Here is a 16602-nt window from a genome sequence, read left to right on the forward strand (position 1 = left end):
ACGTAAGATTACTTTGTATTTAGGGCCTTGACTTTACCTTTCGGCCCTTTCGGTGTATTGGTAGGGTAAAGCTCAATATGGCAGCAACGGATGTTTTTGGAAGCACAAAAATTTGACGCATAATTTGACGCAGCTGAGACAAAAGATACGCCTGTTGTTGTTGAACGTGTGTTGAACGCACTGAACGTTGAACGCAAGGGTTGAACGCTATTTTTTATTTCTGGGCTTAAAGGGACCCTCCCACCTTCAAAAAAGTTAATGAATTGGCATGAAAGTGATGCCGCTCGGTTCAGAAAGAGCAAAAACGAATATCTACCAAATTTCATCGAAAAATATTCACCGGTTTTCAAGATATTAGACTTTTACTTTTGTTTACTTTTTGGGATCTCCGCTGTTCCTAGCGACTTTATTTGAAAGTGCGGCATTTGTTGCGCGCAAAGCAGCATATACCACCGCGTGCTACAAAACGTTTTAGTCAAACATTTAAGGGACGTTCGAAAGCCTGATGACGTCATCAGATTCCCGTAATGGTTAAAGGGACCCTCCCACCTTAACATTAGTTTTGAGTTGAGATAGCCAAGTTTGCGGCCAGGCTCAGAAACCACCATTTATCCTGGTCGCAACCCCCGCAGCTTTATGGTGTTCAAGAAATTTCTTCCCTTTACTTGCAGGGTGGGACCAGCGTGGTCCCTATCTCTTAACCCAAGGCCCTAAATACAAGGTTGCACGGACTAATTTCTACTAAACCTACCAGAATATAGTTTCGCGGTTGGATATTTTAATAAATATTCAATCAAAACTTCTTTATTATTTTCTCGTTATCATAAATAAGCAATTTTATAAATTGACTTTCAAATTGCTTGCCTTTTACTGGCAAAATAACTTTCTAGTATTGGGTCAACATAGTTGTGTAGCAGTAGGAACCATAACTGGCAAAACCCCTATGCCTACATACAGCAGAAAAGCAGCCACCAGGTGTCGCCACAGTCGCCACTTGGTCGCCACACAGATGTCGCGCGCGTCGCCAATCGCCACACTACCGATTTCCATAAGGACGCATATGTACGATTATGTATTGGAAAGTCACCCTTAAGGATTACGCTTACATCCTTTGCTTATGAGGTCGGTGGTTGGAAATTGGGAGGGGCTCAGCTATTTTCGACCACGGATATGGCTTTATCGCATGATGAGAAACATGCTGATAAGCGTTTTATGTGTCAAAACAGCACAAAAGTATTTTTAATCATTTTTCAAAAATAGCCGTTCTGCCGTATCTTTCAGTGCAAGGTGCCGTCGGTCAGTCCCGACATGACGTCACGCAGGGAATTTGCCAGATTTTCCTACTAGACTTCGACACCCCCTGTCTTAACCATTACGGGAATCTGATGACGTCATCAGGCTTTCGAACGTCCGTTAAATGTTTGACTAAAACGTTTTGTAGCACGCGGTGGTATATGCTGCTTTGCGCGCAACAAATGCCGCACTTTCAAATAAAGTCGCTAGGAACAGCGGAGATCCCAAAAAGTAAACAAAAGTAAAAGTCTAATATCTTGAAAACCGGTGAATATTTTTCGATGAAATTTGGTAGATATTCGTTTTTGCTCTTTCTGAACCGAGCGACATCACTTTCATGCCAATTCATTAACTTTTTTGAAGGTGGGAGGGTCCCTTTAAGAGATAGGGACCACGCTGGTCCCACCCTGCAAGTAAAGGGAAGAAATTTCTTGAACACCATAAAGCTGCGGGGGTTGCGACCAGGATAAATGGTGGTTTCTGAGCCTGGCCGCAAACTTGGCTATCTCAACTCAAAACTTATGTTAAGGTGGGAGGGTCCCTTTAATTTGGTAAAATTAGGGGATCTTTGGACGCTGTTATCTCGATTTTAGGTAAGTGCAATGTTTTATGAACATTCTAGGTGAAGGTTTGCTAGAACAAATCTTTAATTTGATGGTTTACGACAAGCAGAATCAAACCAGACATTTAGAGGTAAATTCAAATGTGTTCCTGTCATATCAATATAACCTAAAGCTTATGCATGTGAAAAAGTGTCAAACAACTTAAAAAGAACTGATGGCATATGCTTTATTAGGTACAGCACAAATTGATTCATTTTGACACATTGAGCTATAATGTTAGTGGGAAATACTTTTCTGGATCGCATCACATTGACATCAAAAAGCCTGCGCTGTGCGGCCTTAAAATGAAAATAAAAATGAAGGCTCTTCTGAAAAATTAAAAATACAATGCAAGTAATCATTCTGAACAGTCTGTACATTGTGTGGACTGGGACTTGACAGTATTAGAAGTGTTCCAGCAGCATGCAGATGCAAATGGCACAAGTACCTAGGATGGCTCTCTCTATAGGTACTTAGTTATTGTAAGAATTTACTATAAAAAACAATAGACTCTCCACCTGGCCATCATGGCACTCTGTAGGGCACACAGGAACACACAGCATTGCTGGCTGAAATTCAAACTCCTTTATGATTTGGATTGGGCCCAGAACTTTTTGAGTGTCCTTCATAACGGCACAACAGCATGAATGATGATGGTTACATGTCTGTACCTCCCTAACTACAGGTTAACCACTCTTTTCTCTGGCCAGGCCGCAGGATGTCGGCCGGCCCGGCCATCAAGCAGCTGGTGCACGGACTGCTGCGGGAGCTGCACTCTCCTGCCAGCCGCCACGGCGTGCTGGGCATTTACCGAGCGCACGTGATGGACACGGCCCGACGGTTTCGGGTGAGCACCACCGTCTGGCGGCCAGCTGGGAGGCCAGGGGTGCATGTCCCTGGATATCGTCATTTATTTATTTATTCATTTATTTATTTATTGAACATATCAAACATATCCTCTATAAAGAGGATCGTCACTCATCAGTATGTGGGGCTTCGGTTAGATCATTTGAGGTGTTCTTGACCGCTGCAACGCATAGCTAACCGGAAATCATACTGGAGCACTCGGTTAACTGGTGACCATACTGGAACATACGGTTTACCGGTGGTCATTCCGGAGCTCATGGGTTACCGGTGGTCATTCCGGAGCACATGGGTTACCGGTGGTCATTCCGGAGCACACGGTTTACCGGTGGTCATTCCGGAGCACATGGGTTACCGGTGGTCATTCCGGAGCACATGGCTTACCATTGGTCATACTGGAACATTACAATAGGAGCGCTATTCGGTGCCGTTTTTCATCAGTATGCTGCCGGTTTTGCCATGTATGGAAGTTCCGCGCTGGCGTTTATTAGCCTTTCATTAGTGAACCGCACAGACCACGTGAAATCGACCAGTGAGAAGCCGATAAATGCCAAGAAGCTGGCAGCCAGCTGATAAAAAACGGCGACCAAAACAGCACCAGCGTCAAGTAATTAATGGTGACACTGGAGCATAGCTGAGCCGTGGCCTGTGAGCGCCATCTGAAGCAGTCTGGCTGTTTTCTTTCTCGACCTGTCGAAGCGCGTTGAGGGATATTTCACTTCACATAACGTAGGTACGTCAAAACGTCACGCCCTGCGTTCATATCAATAGCTGTGGGCCGAGATGTGACGATGGAAGGTTTCTCGGTGCTACTTGCATTGATTTGTCCAGTATTGGATATCGGTGTTGCAATTGTTAAGTTTAAAAAAGCGTGGGCAAAAGTTCGCCGTGATCAGTAACGTTGAAAGCTGAGTCACTGACCGAGTTTGGCGCCGTTTTCAGGTGACTGGCGAGGAGCACTGCCGCGCGCGGGACGAGCTGGCCCACCTGGGCGCCCTCTACCACAGCTATCTGTCGAGCCGGCGGCGGCACCAGCTGCTGCTGCAGACCTACAAGGGCGGCGGCGAGCGCACCACGGCAGACACGGCCGCCATGGTCGGCTTCAAACTGCCGCACGATCCGCGCTGAGAGAGAGAGAGAGAGTATACCTAACACACACCGCGCGCCCGCCCGAGTCCATAGGCTGTGCTAGTTACCGTCGCCGCTACCGCTCTGTTGTGAACGTGAATTGAATAGAATGTCCACCTTATGCTTCATTGTTTTTCTTTAGTTTTCATTTGCTATTGATTGGATTATTTGCTGAATCATCGCACAAATATCTAACTCTTGGAGAGTTACTGAAGTAAGACTACGACGGCGTCATGTGGATTTGTCCGAATAGGACTGTTTACGCGACAGGTTATGTTAAAACGCCGCGGCAGGTATAAATTCTGTGTATGAGCTCTGTTGGTATGCAGGGTGAGCCATAAAGATTTACCCATCGAAAATTTAATTTTGTTTCAAGGCGCGCTGACATAGCTATGTCATCTTTTACATACATATAACATGTATGAATTAGACTGGACCACAGCATACGACTGCGAAGTGAACTGAGAGAGCACTGGCTAGGGGACTGTGGCATGGCGTTAACGCGGCATTAAGGCCACCCTCTGGTCATCCTTATTGTCACACTGAACTGTTATCTCTTGGGAGAAACCCTGGCCAGTGCCCCATATGTTTGTATTGTGGTCGGCGGCCAACCGGCCCGGAAAACAGGGAGCATACGCAGTGGGAGGGGATTCCTGAAGATATGCGGTGTTGGGCCGGCCTGTCAAAACTTTGCTGGTACGGCAAATGTGTTAGCTACGCTGGGAGTTAATCGATCATGCCAAGGCCAAATGGCCAGGGTATTGATTTAGTTGGATGTAGTCATCACTCATCAGTGCCAGCACGAGCAGCTGATGTCCTATGTTTTGATAACATTAATGTAAATGTGGTCACAGTTGAGTGTTTAGGTCGGACAGCCCCGCGCCGGACGTTTATCAATCGCTGGTATGTACACCGGGCGCTCGGCCCGGTAAACCCGGCTCGGGAAATTTCGAGAACAGGCTCATTGGAGCGAGCGTTCGACATATCTATCCCAGAAACCTTCTGCCGTTCCGAACGATTCGAATGTGGCCTAGCCTGAACGCGCGCACTGATAAAAGGTCGCGGGGTATCCCCGTCGGAAGCCTGAGAGCCGAACACGTGGGAAGGGAGACGGGGTCATCAAATGTAAACAAACAGCAGGTCATTGGTCGCAGTATATGCGGGAAACAGGCGATTGTGCTTTGTCGGGAACGCTGGTTTGAGGACATACTGGAAGTGGAACAATTTTCGCACGGACCCGTGCCATTTGCCAATGTTTGGGCCCCGCCCAGTAGCAGTGGTGATGTTTTGTTTTGGAGACCTGCGGCGCTCCGACGATGACGGCTGACGCTCGATGACGCACCATACATCCGGGACTTTGCTGACGACGCCGGCGGCGACCAATCGGCGGGCTCCACGGCGGCCGGCGCTGGCGGCGTTGACGTCAGCGGCCGGCCGACCAATCGGAGAGCGACACGCCGGTGTTGCGCCAGCCGCCGCTCGGCCGCAGTGTGACCGCAGGCTCCGGGAGCGCAGGTCGGCCGCCGCGGCATGGTGCAGAGGAGTAGAGAGCGGACAGTCGAGAGGCGGAGCAGAGGGGTCAGTCCACTGTGAGCCTGCGCAGCGCGGGCAGCTAGCGTCATGACAACAAAGATCATCATCACGCCGGCCAACCACGGTGTCTCGAAGGCGTCGGCGCTGGCCGGCGCGCCGCGCACGGTCCGGGTGGTGACGGTGGGCTCGCCGCCGTCGTCGGCCGGCCGCGGCCCGCAGACCCGGGTGCTGCAGGCCACGCCGACCACCACCGTGTCGCCGGCCGTTGTGCGGACCGTGCTGAAGCGGGTGTACACCAGCAGACCGGCGGAGAATGCCGTCACCACCACCACCACCACCCCGGCGCTGTCGGGGATCATGCCGAGCCCGCCGAAGAAACGGCAGAGGCTCGACCACCTCACCGCCGACCAGAAAAACCAGAGGAGGTGAGTACGCGGGCGGGTTAACGCCCAGCGCTGCAGTAACGTCAATTCAAATTATCAGTAATTTCCGGCAACCATATAGCTGCATGTTTTCCCTGGATTTGAACCTTATGCCTGTTGCAGTCAGCTGCAGATTCTGCAAACACCGAACAGTGACGTCACAAAGATTATGCAGGAGCTTTAATCCACCGATAGCGTGTCGCCTGCGTTATGTAACCACCCTTGCACACCATATGGTCGTTGGTGGACCATATGGTGTGCAATATTAATGACTACGGTTTCTCTCTACAGAAAACTGAAGAACCGAGTAGCAGCTCAGACGGCCCGGGACCGTAAGAAGCTGCAGATGGACCTGCTGGAGAGCAGAGTCACCAGTCTGGAGCGTCAGGTGAGCACCGGGCGCCCTCTCCGGTACCGCACGCGGGGGGGGGAGGGGAGGGGAGGGTCGGCTGGCGCGGTAGGTAAATCCAGTACACCATGCCGCGGGGATTAACTGGCATTGGTAAGGGAGAGTTTTTCACCCATTCCCGTTGCTTTGCTCGACGGCAATTTTTAACGTGATTGTTTGGGGAGCGCGTTTCAGTGTCCGTCGTGCAGAAAGTCGCGAACTCTTTATCTCGTTATCTCGTGTCGTGTTGTATCGATCCGCACGACCTAATCATTGCTTAGGTCAGCACTGACAAGTCGCTCGTCAGCAGGAATTGCGGACTTGCTACGTGATTTACATACTGGTGCCTGATTGTAAGGGCTATCGCTTTACATGCGGGCCGGGACGCAGTGGCTGTTTGCCGTCCCCTCTGCCGATTCCCGTTCTAACTCGCCCGCTCTCCTCCCGGCAGAACGACAAGCTACTCCAACAAAACGCCTTCCTGCAGAAGCAGAACGAGCTGCTGAGCCAGCAGAACGCGCTGCTACTGCAGCGGCTGGAACCGGCCGGCGCGGCCGCCCCCACCCCCGCCTCCGTTGAGTCTGCAGCACTCATTAGTGGCCCTCAGCAGAAGGGACAGGAGTCGGGGAGGGCGGTGGCGGCGCTGCTGGCTCTCAGCCTGCTCAGCTGGGCAGGCTTCCAGGTGGCACTGGCAGCGACAGTGACCAACACGCTGATCTGCTCGAGCTCATCAGTCGCTCGATATTCGGCGGCGAAGAGCCGGCGCGAGGGGACGCGTCCGCCGCCGGCGCTGCTCTGGTGGGGACCGCAGCAGAAGAGCTGGAGCCCAGCCATGATACGGTGACCGAGGACCCGGCGCAGGCGCTGCTCGCACTGCTCGAGGAGTCCGACTCGCCCGACTCGCCCGACTCTCCGGCGAGCAGCTCGGACGGCGCCGTGCCCGGCTCGCCGCGCGTCCCCTCGCCCACCGAGTCGCTCGAACTGGACGTGAAACCCCACATGGACGACCTCTGCAAGATGGAGGACCAACACTCCCCGACACCCTGGTCCATCTTCGACGACGAGCCCCTCGACGCTCAGCTGGACGACCAGCTTCTGCTGTTCCCCCAGTTGGTGTTGTAGATATAGAATTGATTTATTTATCCTTGTTCATATGATGCGACGTTACTTTGAAAATATTATAACCGAGCTGGGTGTAAAGGAAATATTCCCTGCCGTACATATTTACGACAGCGTTCCTTGTGAAGTGACCTGACTGTCGGTTTTGGCTGTAAATGTTCGGGCCCTGGGGCGAGTCCGGGCTGACCAATACATGAGAATGTGCACAACGAACGCGTCTGAGAGGAAAACGGACGAGATAAGAAAGTGGACGTGATGGAATGTAACTATGCGACGGGACGGACGGCGGGGTAGGCTGTAGTGAATGAGAATAAGCACCGAAACTGTTAGATCACGCGTGCATTCTCCTGGAAAGGGCCAGTCAGTTGAATGCCGTGCACTGAAATGAGCGACGGATGAAAGGAGATTCTCTGCTGTTCCTCAGATTCTCAAGCAAATTTAAGAGTTGGAATGACGAAAGCTCCTTATCGCGTAAATTTGGGGACTGATTTAACAGTTGAATGTCGGGTCAGGTTAACCGTGTCAACATGTTACATATCGACGGAATATGAAAGGCCTGGACGAGTGCAACGAACCCGGTAGCAGATTGGCAGGGTCACGCAATTATCATGCAGATCGTTTGATACAAATAGCGGTGGGCTACTGAAGCTATAATCCGGGTCCTCGCAAGTGTTGAACGAATGCTCTCGACTCTCGAGCGAGTGAAGGCCTCAGTTGAACTAACTTCAAACGTTTTTAAATCACGGATGGAAATAGTTGTGTACGACGTCGCATTGATCAACACTAAGTCGCATGCTCACGTATCCATGATATTTATTTGCGCACAATACCCTGTGCGATATTATAACAAAATGAGATGAATTACATCGTCCATTGGATGATGATGATGACCGACTTACAACAACGAACACTGGCGACACCATAATGTCGCACCTCACCGCCGCCAGTGGAGACGAGGGCCGGATGTCGGCTGACTAGTCGGACCGTGATAGCTCCAGGAGGCCCGCTCCCTCGAACGTGCCCGGCTGGAACTTGTACAGCTCCTGGAGCACCCCCACTGGCGACACAATAACGTAACGGTGTCAGGAGAACCGGTGAAACATAACAACGACGAGACAAAATACATGACTACAGTGCATACCGAGTCCCGACAAGCCAAATATAGGTACCCAGTCCACTGCATTGACAGGAAAACCCGAACACAACAGCCAAATAAACAAATGCGTATGAATAACAAAACGAAACAAACACTGGCGGTATATTAACCCTGTAATAAAATCCCTGATTCTATCGAAGCGCCACGGCGTGACAGGGTTAGTTTTGCCGTACTCGCCTGCCGCCCCATCCTAAGACCCTCTATGTCCTTCAGTTCAACATCCATCTCCCCTTTCTCAGACCCACCACCTTAATTCCCGTTACACCCACCCTCCCAGCTTTCTTACCGTGCTGGGCGGTGAGTCGCATCTCCCTCCAGCAGCGGCCCAGCGTTTCCATGGTAACCAGGTAGCGGAGCCGCTCGCGGGAGACGGACACGGAGAACTCGGCGTCCAGGTCGGCCAGCCGGTGGAGGGCGGAGAGCAGGAGCAACACGGCTGACGGCTCATCGGCGCCGCCTGGGCGAGTACCGTAACACGGATAAGATCATTGGTCACATGCTACCATACGGCACACCTGCGCCGCCTGGGCGCGGGTGACGGCGTGGGTCAGGTCACTGATCACCACAACACAGACAGTTTGGGATTCGGCTCAGAAATGATACTGCTCACTCCACACAGGAATGGACATTGGGATCTAGTTTGGGATTCGGCTCAGAAATGATACTGCTCACTCCACACAGGAATGGACATTGGGATCTACCATAACTGGGACGGATCTCGTCGCTTTCTTTTTATCATTATGACTTGAGGAAATATCGAGAAAATGACTTCAAACGGTGCAATGCGGCCACCGCGAAGTGAACGTGTTATCGAATGTTACCGAAGAGACACTCCCCCTGCTACTGACCGTGTTCCCCCCCGTCACCGACCGTGCCCCTCCTCTGTCACTAACCGTGCTGCCAGTGCCGTACGGCTGCGTGCAGCAGCTGCACCACTAATAGGGTGAGGTGGGCGCGGCAGCACGCCTGCGGGGGCAGTGCGGCCGGCCGCCACACCAGCAGGCCGACCAGCCGCAGCCAGCGGGCGTCGCAGGCGCCGCCGGCCGCCGACAGCTGCGGACACAGACATAAACACACGGCTGTGTTAGCTACTGTCGATAGCGTCATGGGCAGCGAGGGCTGGAGAGGAACGGTGAGGTGACCCCCGCTGGCTAGTTTACTGTTACACCGTGCGATCAGGCATTACACAGAAGCATGGTAAAAATGCACGTCCCTAATTAAACGCGTCGACTGTAGCTAGGTAATATCTGTCATTGGACTAATTAGTTATACCCGACGCTTGTCAGGTATTCAGTGCCAATAGGTAATGCTTGTGATTCAGCGATTACCACCTAACTTCCTGTATATTTTCCACAAAACATTCTATCCTCAAACCATTACAATGTGACCGCGCGTGACCGTACCGTACATAGGCGGCGGAACGGGGAGGGCACCGTCCGGGGCACTGTGCCCCCTTTGATTTTGGCATTTTAACATTAACCCTATGGGCGTTGCATGGAAAGAATGGGACCAAAAGTCGGTGGTGCCCCCTTAATTGAAGGTGTTCCGCCGCTACTGGTACCGTACCCACTTTCCCGTCCGGGTCCCACGACTGACCTTCCACCGTTTACCCTGCTGCGAGCTCAGGTCAGCCCGTCCGGTGGTCAGCGGCTGCCTCTGCGGCCCGTGGCGACTGTGACTCGCAGGCAGTCGGTAGCTGGACGGGGACGGAGGATCGGACGGCGCGCCCCGCTCGCAGCAGAGGATGTTCAGCTTCTTCATCAGACACGTGCCTGCGCGCAGAGGTTAGGTAGGTTACAGGGAGGGCCGCGCCGGGACATCGCAAATCGCAATACATTTCGCTGCGATGCCACGCATTACCCACCGGTCTGCTGACTTGCCCACATGGTGGTGTGCTCAGTGCCGAGCTTGTCGACGCAAAAATAAAGTTCACCGTGAAACTGGTACTGCGCAGCTGCTGAGATTTTAAATTATCACACTAGAAATGTTTCGAAGTGGTTCCAAAAAATGTTAACACCTACGCCACCGTTTACGCTCCTACGTCACCGCGCGTTCCCACGCCGTTGTTACCTGTGTGTTTCCGGGCGGGGGGCTCGGCCGGGGGCGGGGCGGCGCGGCACCAGAGGCCCGCTATCTGCCCTGTGCCGGCCGCACTGATCAGCAGCTCCAGCAGAGCCAATAACAGCCGGGACGGCGGCTTGGTGTTAAACACCTCGTGCACGACGGGACAGAGAGCCTGGAATCTGCGGGGACAGAGAGGGCGATTATTCAGTGCATGAGGTCAGAGCCTGGTCATTGGAATAAGATAGTGCATATGAAAAATTCAACGTATACGGCTGCAAACAACAACGCAAGTAAAAGTAGGTACCAGCAATAAAATGAAATACGGAAACAAGCAATAAACGCCTACGCCGGAATGCACACTAGACCGTTCGAAAAAAAAGTTATGAAGACGGAAACCATTCAAATAGATGCCATACCTAGTTATGCGGCGTTTGAAATCAGTGAATGGCGAGACTTGGTTCACAGCGTCAGTCCTTCCATTGGAATACGTACAGTTCGTCCGGGAGGGTGTCGCCGGCCATCGTCGCCAGCAGGACGGCGGTGTGCTCCATAATGTGGGCATTCGTCACTTCACCCTGGAAAACATCGCGACATTTATCAGTCGACAATGCAACGAAAACAGCTACTTTAACCAGAATGCACAATACACATAAAAAACTAGTTTTTAGTGGTTCTTTCACGATACCAAAGATGAATGGCTTACAATGCATTGTTTAATCATAAAAACTAACAGAAACCATCCGTGAAACCATTCGCATATGCTTGATAAGATAACTGAACTAGGCGATTACGAAGCCGAGTACTACTGATCTAGGCAATGACTGGTACTAAGTTGGGCGAATATGACGCCTGACGGGTACTGACCTGGGCGATGACGGGTACTGAACCAAGGAATGGTGGGTACTGACCTGGGCGATGGCGGGACGCAGCAGACTGAGGGAACTCACCTGGGCGATGGCGGGCCGCAGCAGTCGCGGCAGCAGCTCGGTCAGCGGCCGGTCAGCGGCCAGCCGCGCTGCCAGCGGCGCCGACCACTCGGCCAGCCGTCTGAGGGCGGTCAGCGCAGCCACGGCGGCCGTCTCCTCCTGCTGGAGAGCCTGGCGGGCCGCCGTCCGACGCCGGCCAGAGCCCAGCGTGCACACCTGCCTGGCAAAGCACAAACAGACAGCAAATATGTCAGGACAGTGAGAGGTGTCATAATGTCATGGAAGGCTCACTCACGGCTCCCATCAGCATTATGCTAATCGAGTCAGCCGAGCCCAACACAGCAGCTTTTAGATCGTCCAAAAGGGAAGCTCCGTGATCTGCAGCTGAGACACTTCAGTGGACTACTAGAAAAGGTCTGAATTATGGCCAACTCCCAGTCCTAATTACCACCCGGATTCCAATATATTCCGAGTTCTAAGGTCATCATTTCATGTCGTATTTCAACCCCGCTTTTCTAATTCACACCAACTTGACCGTTATCCGCAATATCCGTTTGACCAATATGACCGTTAGGAGTTAGGACCAACAGCCCCCGGCTCTCCATCACACCTGTCGTCAGCCCGGGTCGCCCGCAGCCGCTCCACGCTGTCTGAGAACGCGGCGAGCCGGCCGGTGGCGGCGGCGGCCAGCCGGTGGGCCGCGCCACTGGCCCGCTGCGGGTCCGGGTCGGCCAGCTCAGAGAGAGCGGCGCCGTCGAGCCAGCGGCAGTCGGCGCAGGCCCGCAGCACGGACAGCACCAGCTGGTGGGCGGCCACCTCGTCACCGTCTGTGTGGAGAGAGAAGGAGATACAGTCACCATCTATACACACAGAGAGAGACGGCCACATCGTCATCGTCTGTACGGAGATGGAGATACAGTCACCATCTATACACATACACGGAGACACGGCCACCTCGTCACCGTCTGTACGGGGACACAGACCGTCATCATCTATACACACACACGGAGACACGGCAAACCAGTCGCCAAACCAGCCTACGCACCTAGTCTCTCTTCACTGCATCGACGCCAAATGACGCATCATCGACCGGTGATCGCTAGCTAGGTACCTAAACACTGAGCACAACGCTCTTCAGCCCGCGTCTTCTCGGTAATTTCAACTGCATATCGACAGTAACACCCATCCGCCGCCAGCAGAGCCCACACTTCGACAGCTGTTTCCAAAGGAAAGCAGTTACTCCCATACGCTGATAGCGATAGGTATTGCGTCCTTAGCTGTGTTCGTACCTGGCTGCGACTCCTCAGGGTCCGGATCCGTCTGAGTGCCAGACGTCTCGGTCCGCGCTGCAAACTTCTCCGGTCGGCGAAACTCCGAGCTGAAAAGAAAAAGTACACAACCATTTTCGAGAATACATTAAAATGTCCCGCAGCGAAAAAAATGTTCCAGAAATGTTAAGCATATGCTAAGACATACGAACGGCAGCGCTTCATAGTCGAATGAGTAATCTAAAACAGAGCCACCCCAGTAGGGGGATGACCCAGACGAGTAGTCTGACCTGGTGACGAAGCGGCGAGCGGCGGCGAACGACTGGTCGGCGGAGTCGAGTCGCGGCGCCTTCCGCGGCGGACTGGCAGCGCGTCCGGGCGAGTCGCGCAGAGCCCGATACTGGCGGGTGACCTCGGCAAGCTCGTGGCTCTGTGGACAACACCGGCCCGTCAGTAGTCGCGACAACGGCATCGAGAAGGTAGGATCGTGACGTCCGGGCACACGCTACAAACAAATCTGCATTGCAGGGCAATGATGCAGTTGGTGAGTATGAAGGAAAACTAAACAAACACAAACACGGACTCTGGGAACTGGGAAGCCAGAATCAGTTGTCAATTTCTAACCGACGCTCATCGCTACATCCAAGACCCTAAATACAGCTACATCTACGACTAGATTGTCCTTCATCGCTGCACTGTGCCGACCTTGAACTGGAGCTCTGTGCGGAGCGTCTCCAGTTCCTTGTTGAGCGCCGCCGTGCTCTGCTCCAGACAGGAGTGCTGCTCCTGCAGCTGGCGCGAGCTCTCCAGGCGACAGTTCTCCAGCTCCCGACAGCGCCGTGTCAGCTCCTCCCGCAGAACAGACACCTGGCCAACGGCACAGAACACATCCCGTAAATAGACACAAAGACAACGTGCAACAGGCATGACGGTAGGGTGAGCCTAACAGGCAAATCTTTATTAGTTGACTGAGGGCCATACTATCAGTTTCATGATAATAGTCGATCGGGGTCGACAGTTCTGACTGGATTCGGAATCGGAGTCAATCTGGGAAGCCAGAGTCGGGGTTGGAGTTGCCGAAAATCCATCGACCCGCAGACCTGGCTGTTAGGGTTACGAAGGCAGAGTTGGAGTCCGTCAGAGTCGACAGTTCCGTCCAATTTGGAGTTGGGAGTCAATATTTGGAAGCCAGAGTCAGATCCAGATTCAGAGTCGGATCCATCGACTCCACAGGCCTGGTTATAACAAACTGCGGCTCACCTGCCCCTGCTGGGTGTACTTGTCGGCCTTTGCAGCGCGCAGCTGATCGCTGAGTGCCTGGTGGTCGCGCCGCAGCTGCTGCAGTTCAGACAGCGGCGCCGCGGGCTCCGGCGGCGGCACGCGGACGGTGCTGGGCGCCGCCACCGGCGGCTGCCGCTGTCCCCGAGCGCAAACGGCAATGTCAGACCAGTGGGCACGCGCATAACGAGCCAAAGTAACGGCTTAGGGGACAGACTGTCTGGGGGATCGGTCAGTTGAGAGCTCGGTTCATTGCAACTGTCTTCTGACTATCTATCCTGCTGTCAGTGACAGTGGCCCATTATAGGTCACATGAAGTCTGTGAGCCAGGTGCGCTGTTTCCAACAAAACATTCGACTCTAAATTGTAGCATTCTCGGAGCTTCTGGTTCAGTTAGTGACCATCAGGACCTCCACAACAAACTCTGCTCAACGTGAATAGGTCGTTTAGTTTGGTGCTTAGCATAACAAATCCATTCATTTGAAATTATTATTTAGAATGCTGGCTGCTAAGGACATTAACTTCAAGCATATCATTAAAAACCAGACCAATGGCATGTTTTGAGAACAGGCGTCCTTGCTAAATCATCACTTTGACCTCAGCTCAACCTTCACCAGACCATGCCTTCAGAGGTCTTAGCATACCTTGCTGTGTGTTGATGGGGCTGGGACATGGTCCTCAGTCAGTGGCCTGGCAAGATGTTGCGACTCCAGCAGCATCGCCTCCTCAAGAGCATCTTCCGGCAGTTCCTCACCCCAGACATCATCATCATCTGGGATTGGTGGAGGAGGTGGTGGGGGCGGAGGAGCGGCTGCCACAAATGACAGCGGCTTTCGACCCCCAGTGTTGTTCCTCCAGTTACTCATCTATCTCAGAATGAATCTGTAGGAAAACAACATAATATTAGCAACATGTCTACTGGTTCGAGTTGTTTGCAAACCACAGCTGCCACATGCCATTGTTTGGACTGCTTTCGGTCTTGGTCTCGGGACTCGATGCTTCTTGAGAACCCTCCGGCTTTTAGAACAAACAGGAGTTTGGCCTATTAGATGAAATAACTGATTAAATGTGTGACTCTCAATGCTATTACTGCATGTTTAGGTTTATCATAGGCAGCAGTTTTTCATCATAGAGGTTAGGAAATTCAGAAGATTCTAGGTGCCAAAGCATAAATTTGTAAAGAACAAATTCATCTGGACCAGACTGTCACTAGGACCAGAAAACGGGCTATTTCCAATATTGCCGCCTTGACGTGCAGCCTCAAAATACCATTTTGATTCTATACTGACCCGTGACCAATTACTGGCATAAGAATCGTACAAATAAGAAACCCATTTGACACCTGATAAACAAAAACTTCCACTGTGTAGGTGGCACAAAACATATAGATTGAATAAATTCACAGGCTTGCGGTAAAATTTTAGTATATTTGCCAGAACTAATTTCACGCTGGCATGGGGGACGCGCCCACAGCGAGCCCATTTTTTATGAGAAAGATAGCTTGTTGAACACTTCTTAGGCTTAATCTGCAGCTCAGGTATAAAACAACCAACAAATCTATTTTATTGTTTTGTAAATCCTTTTCCCACAAAACAAAATCAAAATTACACAGCTAGTAGCAGCCAACAAATTCAATTTTGAAAGCCGCGATTTTTAGTTGCGCCGTGACTGTGACAAGAGCGCAGAGTTCAAAGCCAAACAAGGTAAGAAATGCCCTCACGAAATAACTACTCGTGCCGCCACTGCGGGCGCCGAAAGAACATATCGAATGTTTTGTTTCAAACTGTTTGTTTTCTACGCAACAATATGATTAATTACAGCGCATTATGATTAATTCAATGTCTATTTTCTATAGTTTGCGGCCTGCCGGGTGGGGGGAGGGGGGGGGAATTAGGGGCGGCACATGTCTCGCTTGAGTTCACTCTCAGTCCGTCCAAACTCTTATAAATAAAACGCTTGCATTTCGCTGTGTTATGCATTTCATCGGTTTGGTTTCCTATGAGTATATCGACACGACTTTTGAACCCGGTCTTGCTAATTATTTCTACATTGTCCACTTCGAGGTGTGTTTAACACTTTTTCCCAGTGGCGGCGGAAGCAGGGGGGCAAGGGGGGCAGCTGCACCCTAAAGCTATGGAAAGGGGCGCCTCGAAAATCTGTAGAGGAGGCAGGAAGTTAAGAGGTGCGGCAGCCATCATAAAGCTGAGCAGTGCGACACCGCAACTGACAAAGGCACTTGTGACACGAAGAGGGTGGTAATGACGTGGGAAAAGTATCTTTTGATATGCTGAAGAGTGGAGGGCATCCTTATCTGAAACAAAGGCAGATGCTGCCGACCCTGTCGAATATAATCTTGCCAGGCGATAAAGGCTAGGAGGGCGCAGCCACTCGAGAAGCGCGCCATGCGGAAGAGGGGCGCCTGCATGCGAAAGAGGGGCGCCTGTGTGTGGGACGAAAAAGAAACATTTATGGAGACATCTTTGAAGGCGATAGCCTCCGAACGCCAACGCGAACACATGAGGGCTTATAGCGTTGCAGGCTCCATGCGACAAAAAGGGGCG

At 52.1% G+C, this 16602-nt stretch overlaps 3 protein-coding genes across 5 annotated transcripts; 2 read left to right on the forward strand and 1 right to left on the reverse strand.

The window, feature by feature from the left end:
* Positions 1-207: 207 nt before the first annotated feature.
* Positions 208-7558, forward strand: LOC122379044 (X-box-binding protein 1-like). 2 transcript variants are annotated; one of them, XM_043360910.1, is made up of 6 exons: positions 208-226; positions 1837-1886; positions 2606-2742; positions 3702-5845; positions 6134-6230; positions 6682-7558. In XM_043360910.1, exons 4-6 carry the CDS (start codon positions 5508-5510, stop codon positions 7072-7074), a joined length of 828 nt encoding a protein of 275 aa, XP_043216845.1. In that variant the 5' UTR covers positions 208-226; positions 1837-1886; positions 2606-2742; positions 3702-5507; the 3' UTR covers positions 7075-7558. The 2 variants fall into 2 exon arrangements, with proteins under 2 accessions (XP_043216845.1, XP_043216846.1); XM_043360911.1 differs by lacking the exons at positions 208-226; positions 1837-1886 and adding an exon at positions 1968-1986.
* On the forward strand, positions 2614-3887 carry LOC122379043 (protein FMC1 homolog). Its single transcript, XM_043360909.1, has 2 exons — positions 2614-2742; positions 3702-3887. The coding sequence occupies exons 1-2, from the start codon at positions 2614-2616 to the stop codon at positions 3885-3887; spliced, it is 315 nt and encodes a 104-aa protein (XP_043216844.1).
* Positions 7559-8145: 587 nt separating the features above from the next.
* Positions 8146-15689, reverse strand: LOC122379045. Of its 2 annotated transcripts, none has more exons than XM_043360913.1 (14): positions 15650-15689; positions 14686-14923; positions 14024-14179; positions 13469-13630; positions 13054-13193; positions 12785-12873; positions 12106-12322; positions 11517-11715; positions 11062-11144; positions 10576-10748; positions 10102-10277; positions 9399-9558; positions 8792-8962; positions 8146-8406 (listed from the first exon to the last, which is right to left on the reverse strand). In XM_043360913.1, exons 2-14 carry the CDS (start codon positions 14905-14907, stop codon positions 8324-8326), a joined length of 2031 nt encoding a protein of 676 aa, XP_043216848.1. In that variant the 5' UTR covers positions 14908-14923; positions 15650-15689; the 3' UTR covers positions 8146-8323. The 2 variants fall into 2 exon arrangements, with proteins under 2 accessions (XP_043216848.1, XP_043216849.1); XM_043360914.1 differs by having other exon boundaries at positions 15595-15651.
* Positions 15690-16602: the final 913 nt, after the last annotated feature.

This window comes from Amphibalanus amphitrite, unplaced genomic scaffold, assembly GCF_019059575.1.
Source record: "Amphibalanus amphitrite isolate SeventyFive unplaced genomic scaffold, NRLGWU_Aamphi_draft 000070F_arrow, whole genome shotgun sequence".
NCBI classification, from domain to species: domain Eukaryota; kingdom Metazoa; phylum Arthropoda; class Thecostraca; order Balanomorpha; family Balanidae; genus Amphibalanus; species Amphibalanus amphitrite.

What these genes read in the sequence shown, in the direction of transcription:
- LOC122379044 (XM_043360910.1), top strand. Translation starts at nt 5,508, where the DNA reads ATGACAACAAAGATCATCATCACGCCGGCCAACCACGGTGTCTCGAAG. An exon ending in GACCAGAAAAACCAGAGGAG is followed by an intron (nt 5,846 to 6,133) that starts GTGAGTACGCGG and finishes TTCTCTCTACAG; the next exon opens with AAAACTGAAGAACCGAGTAG. An exon ending in TCACCAGTCTGGAGCGTCAG is followed by an intron (nt 6,231 to 6,681) that starts GTGAGCACCGGG and finishes TCCTCCCGGCAG; the next exon opens with AACGACAAGCTACTCCAACA.
- LOC122379045 (XM_043360913.1), bottom strand. Translation starts at nt 14,907, where the DNA reads ATGAGTAACTGGAGGAACAACACTGGGGGTCGAAAGCCGCTGTCATTT. An exon ending in CCCCATCAACACACAGCAAG is followed by an intron (nt 14,180 to 14,685) that starts GTATGCTAAGAC and finishes GCTCGGGGACAG; the next exon opens with CGGCAGCCGCCGGTGGCGGC. An exon ending in GCTCGCCGCTTCGTCACCAG is followed by an intron (nt 12,874 to 13,053) that starts GTCAGACTACTC and finishes TTTTCTTTTCAG; the next exon opens with CTCGGAGTTTCGCCGACCGG.
- LOC122379043 (XM_043360909.1), top strand. Translation starts at nt 2,614, where the DNA reads ATGTCGGCCGGCCCGGCCATCAAGCAGCTGGTGCACGGACTGCTGCGG. An exon ending in ACACGGCCCGACGGTTTCGG is followed by an intron (nt 2,743 to 3,701) that starts GTGAGCACCACC and finishes CGCCGTTTTCAG; the next exon opens with GTGACTGGCGAGGAGCACTG.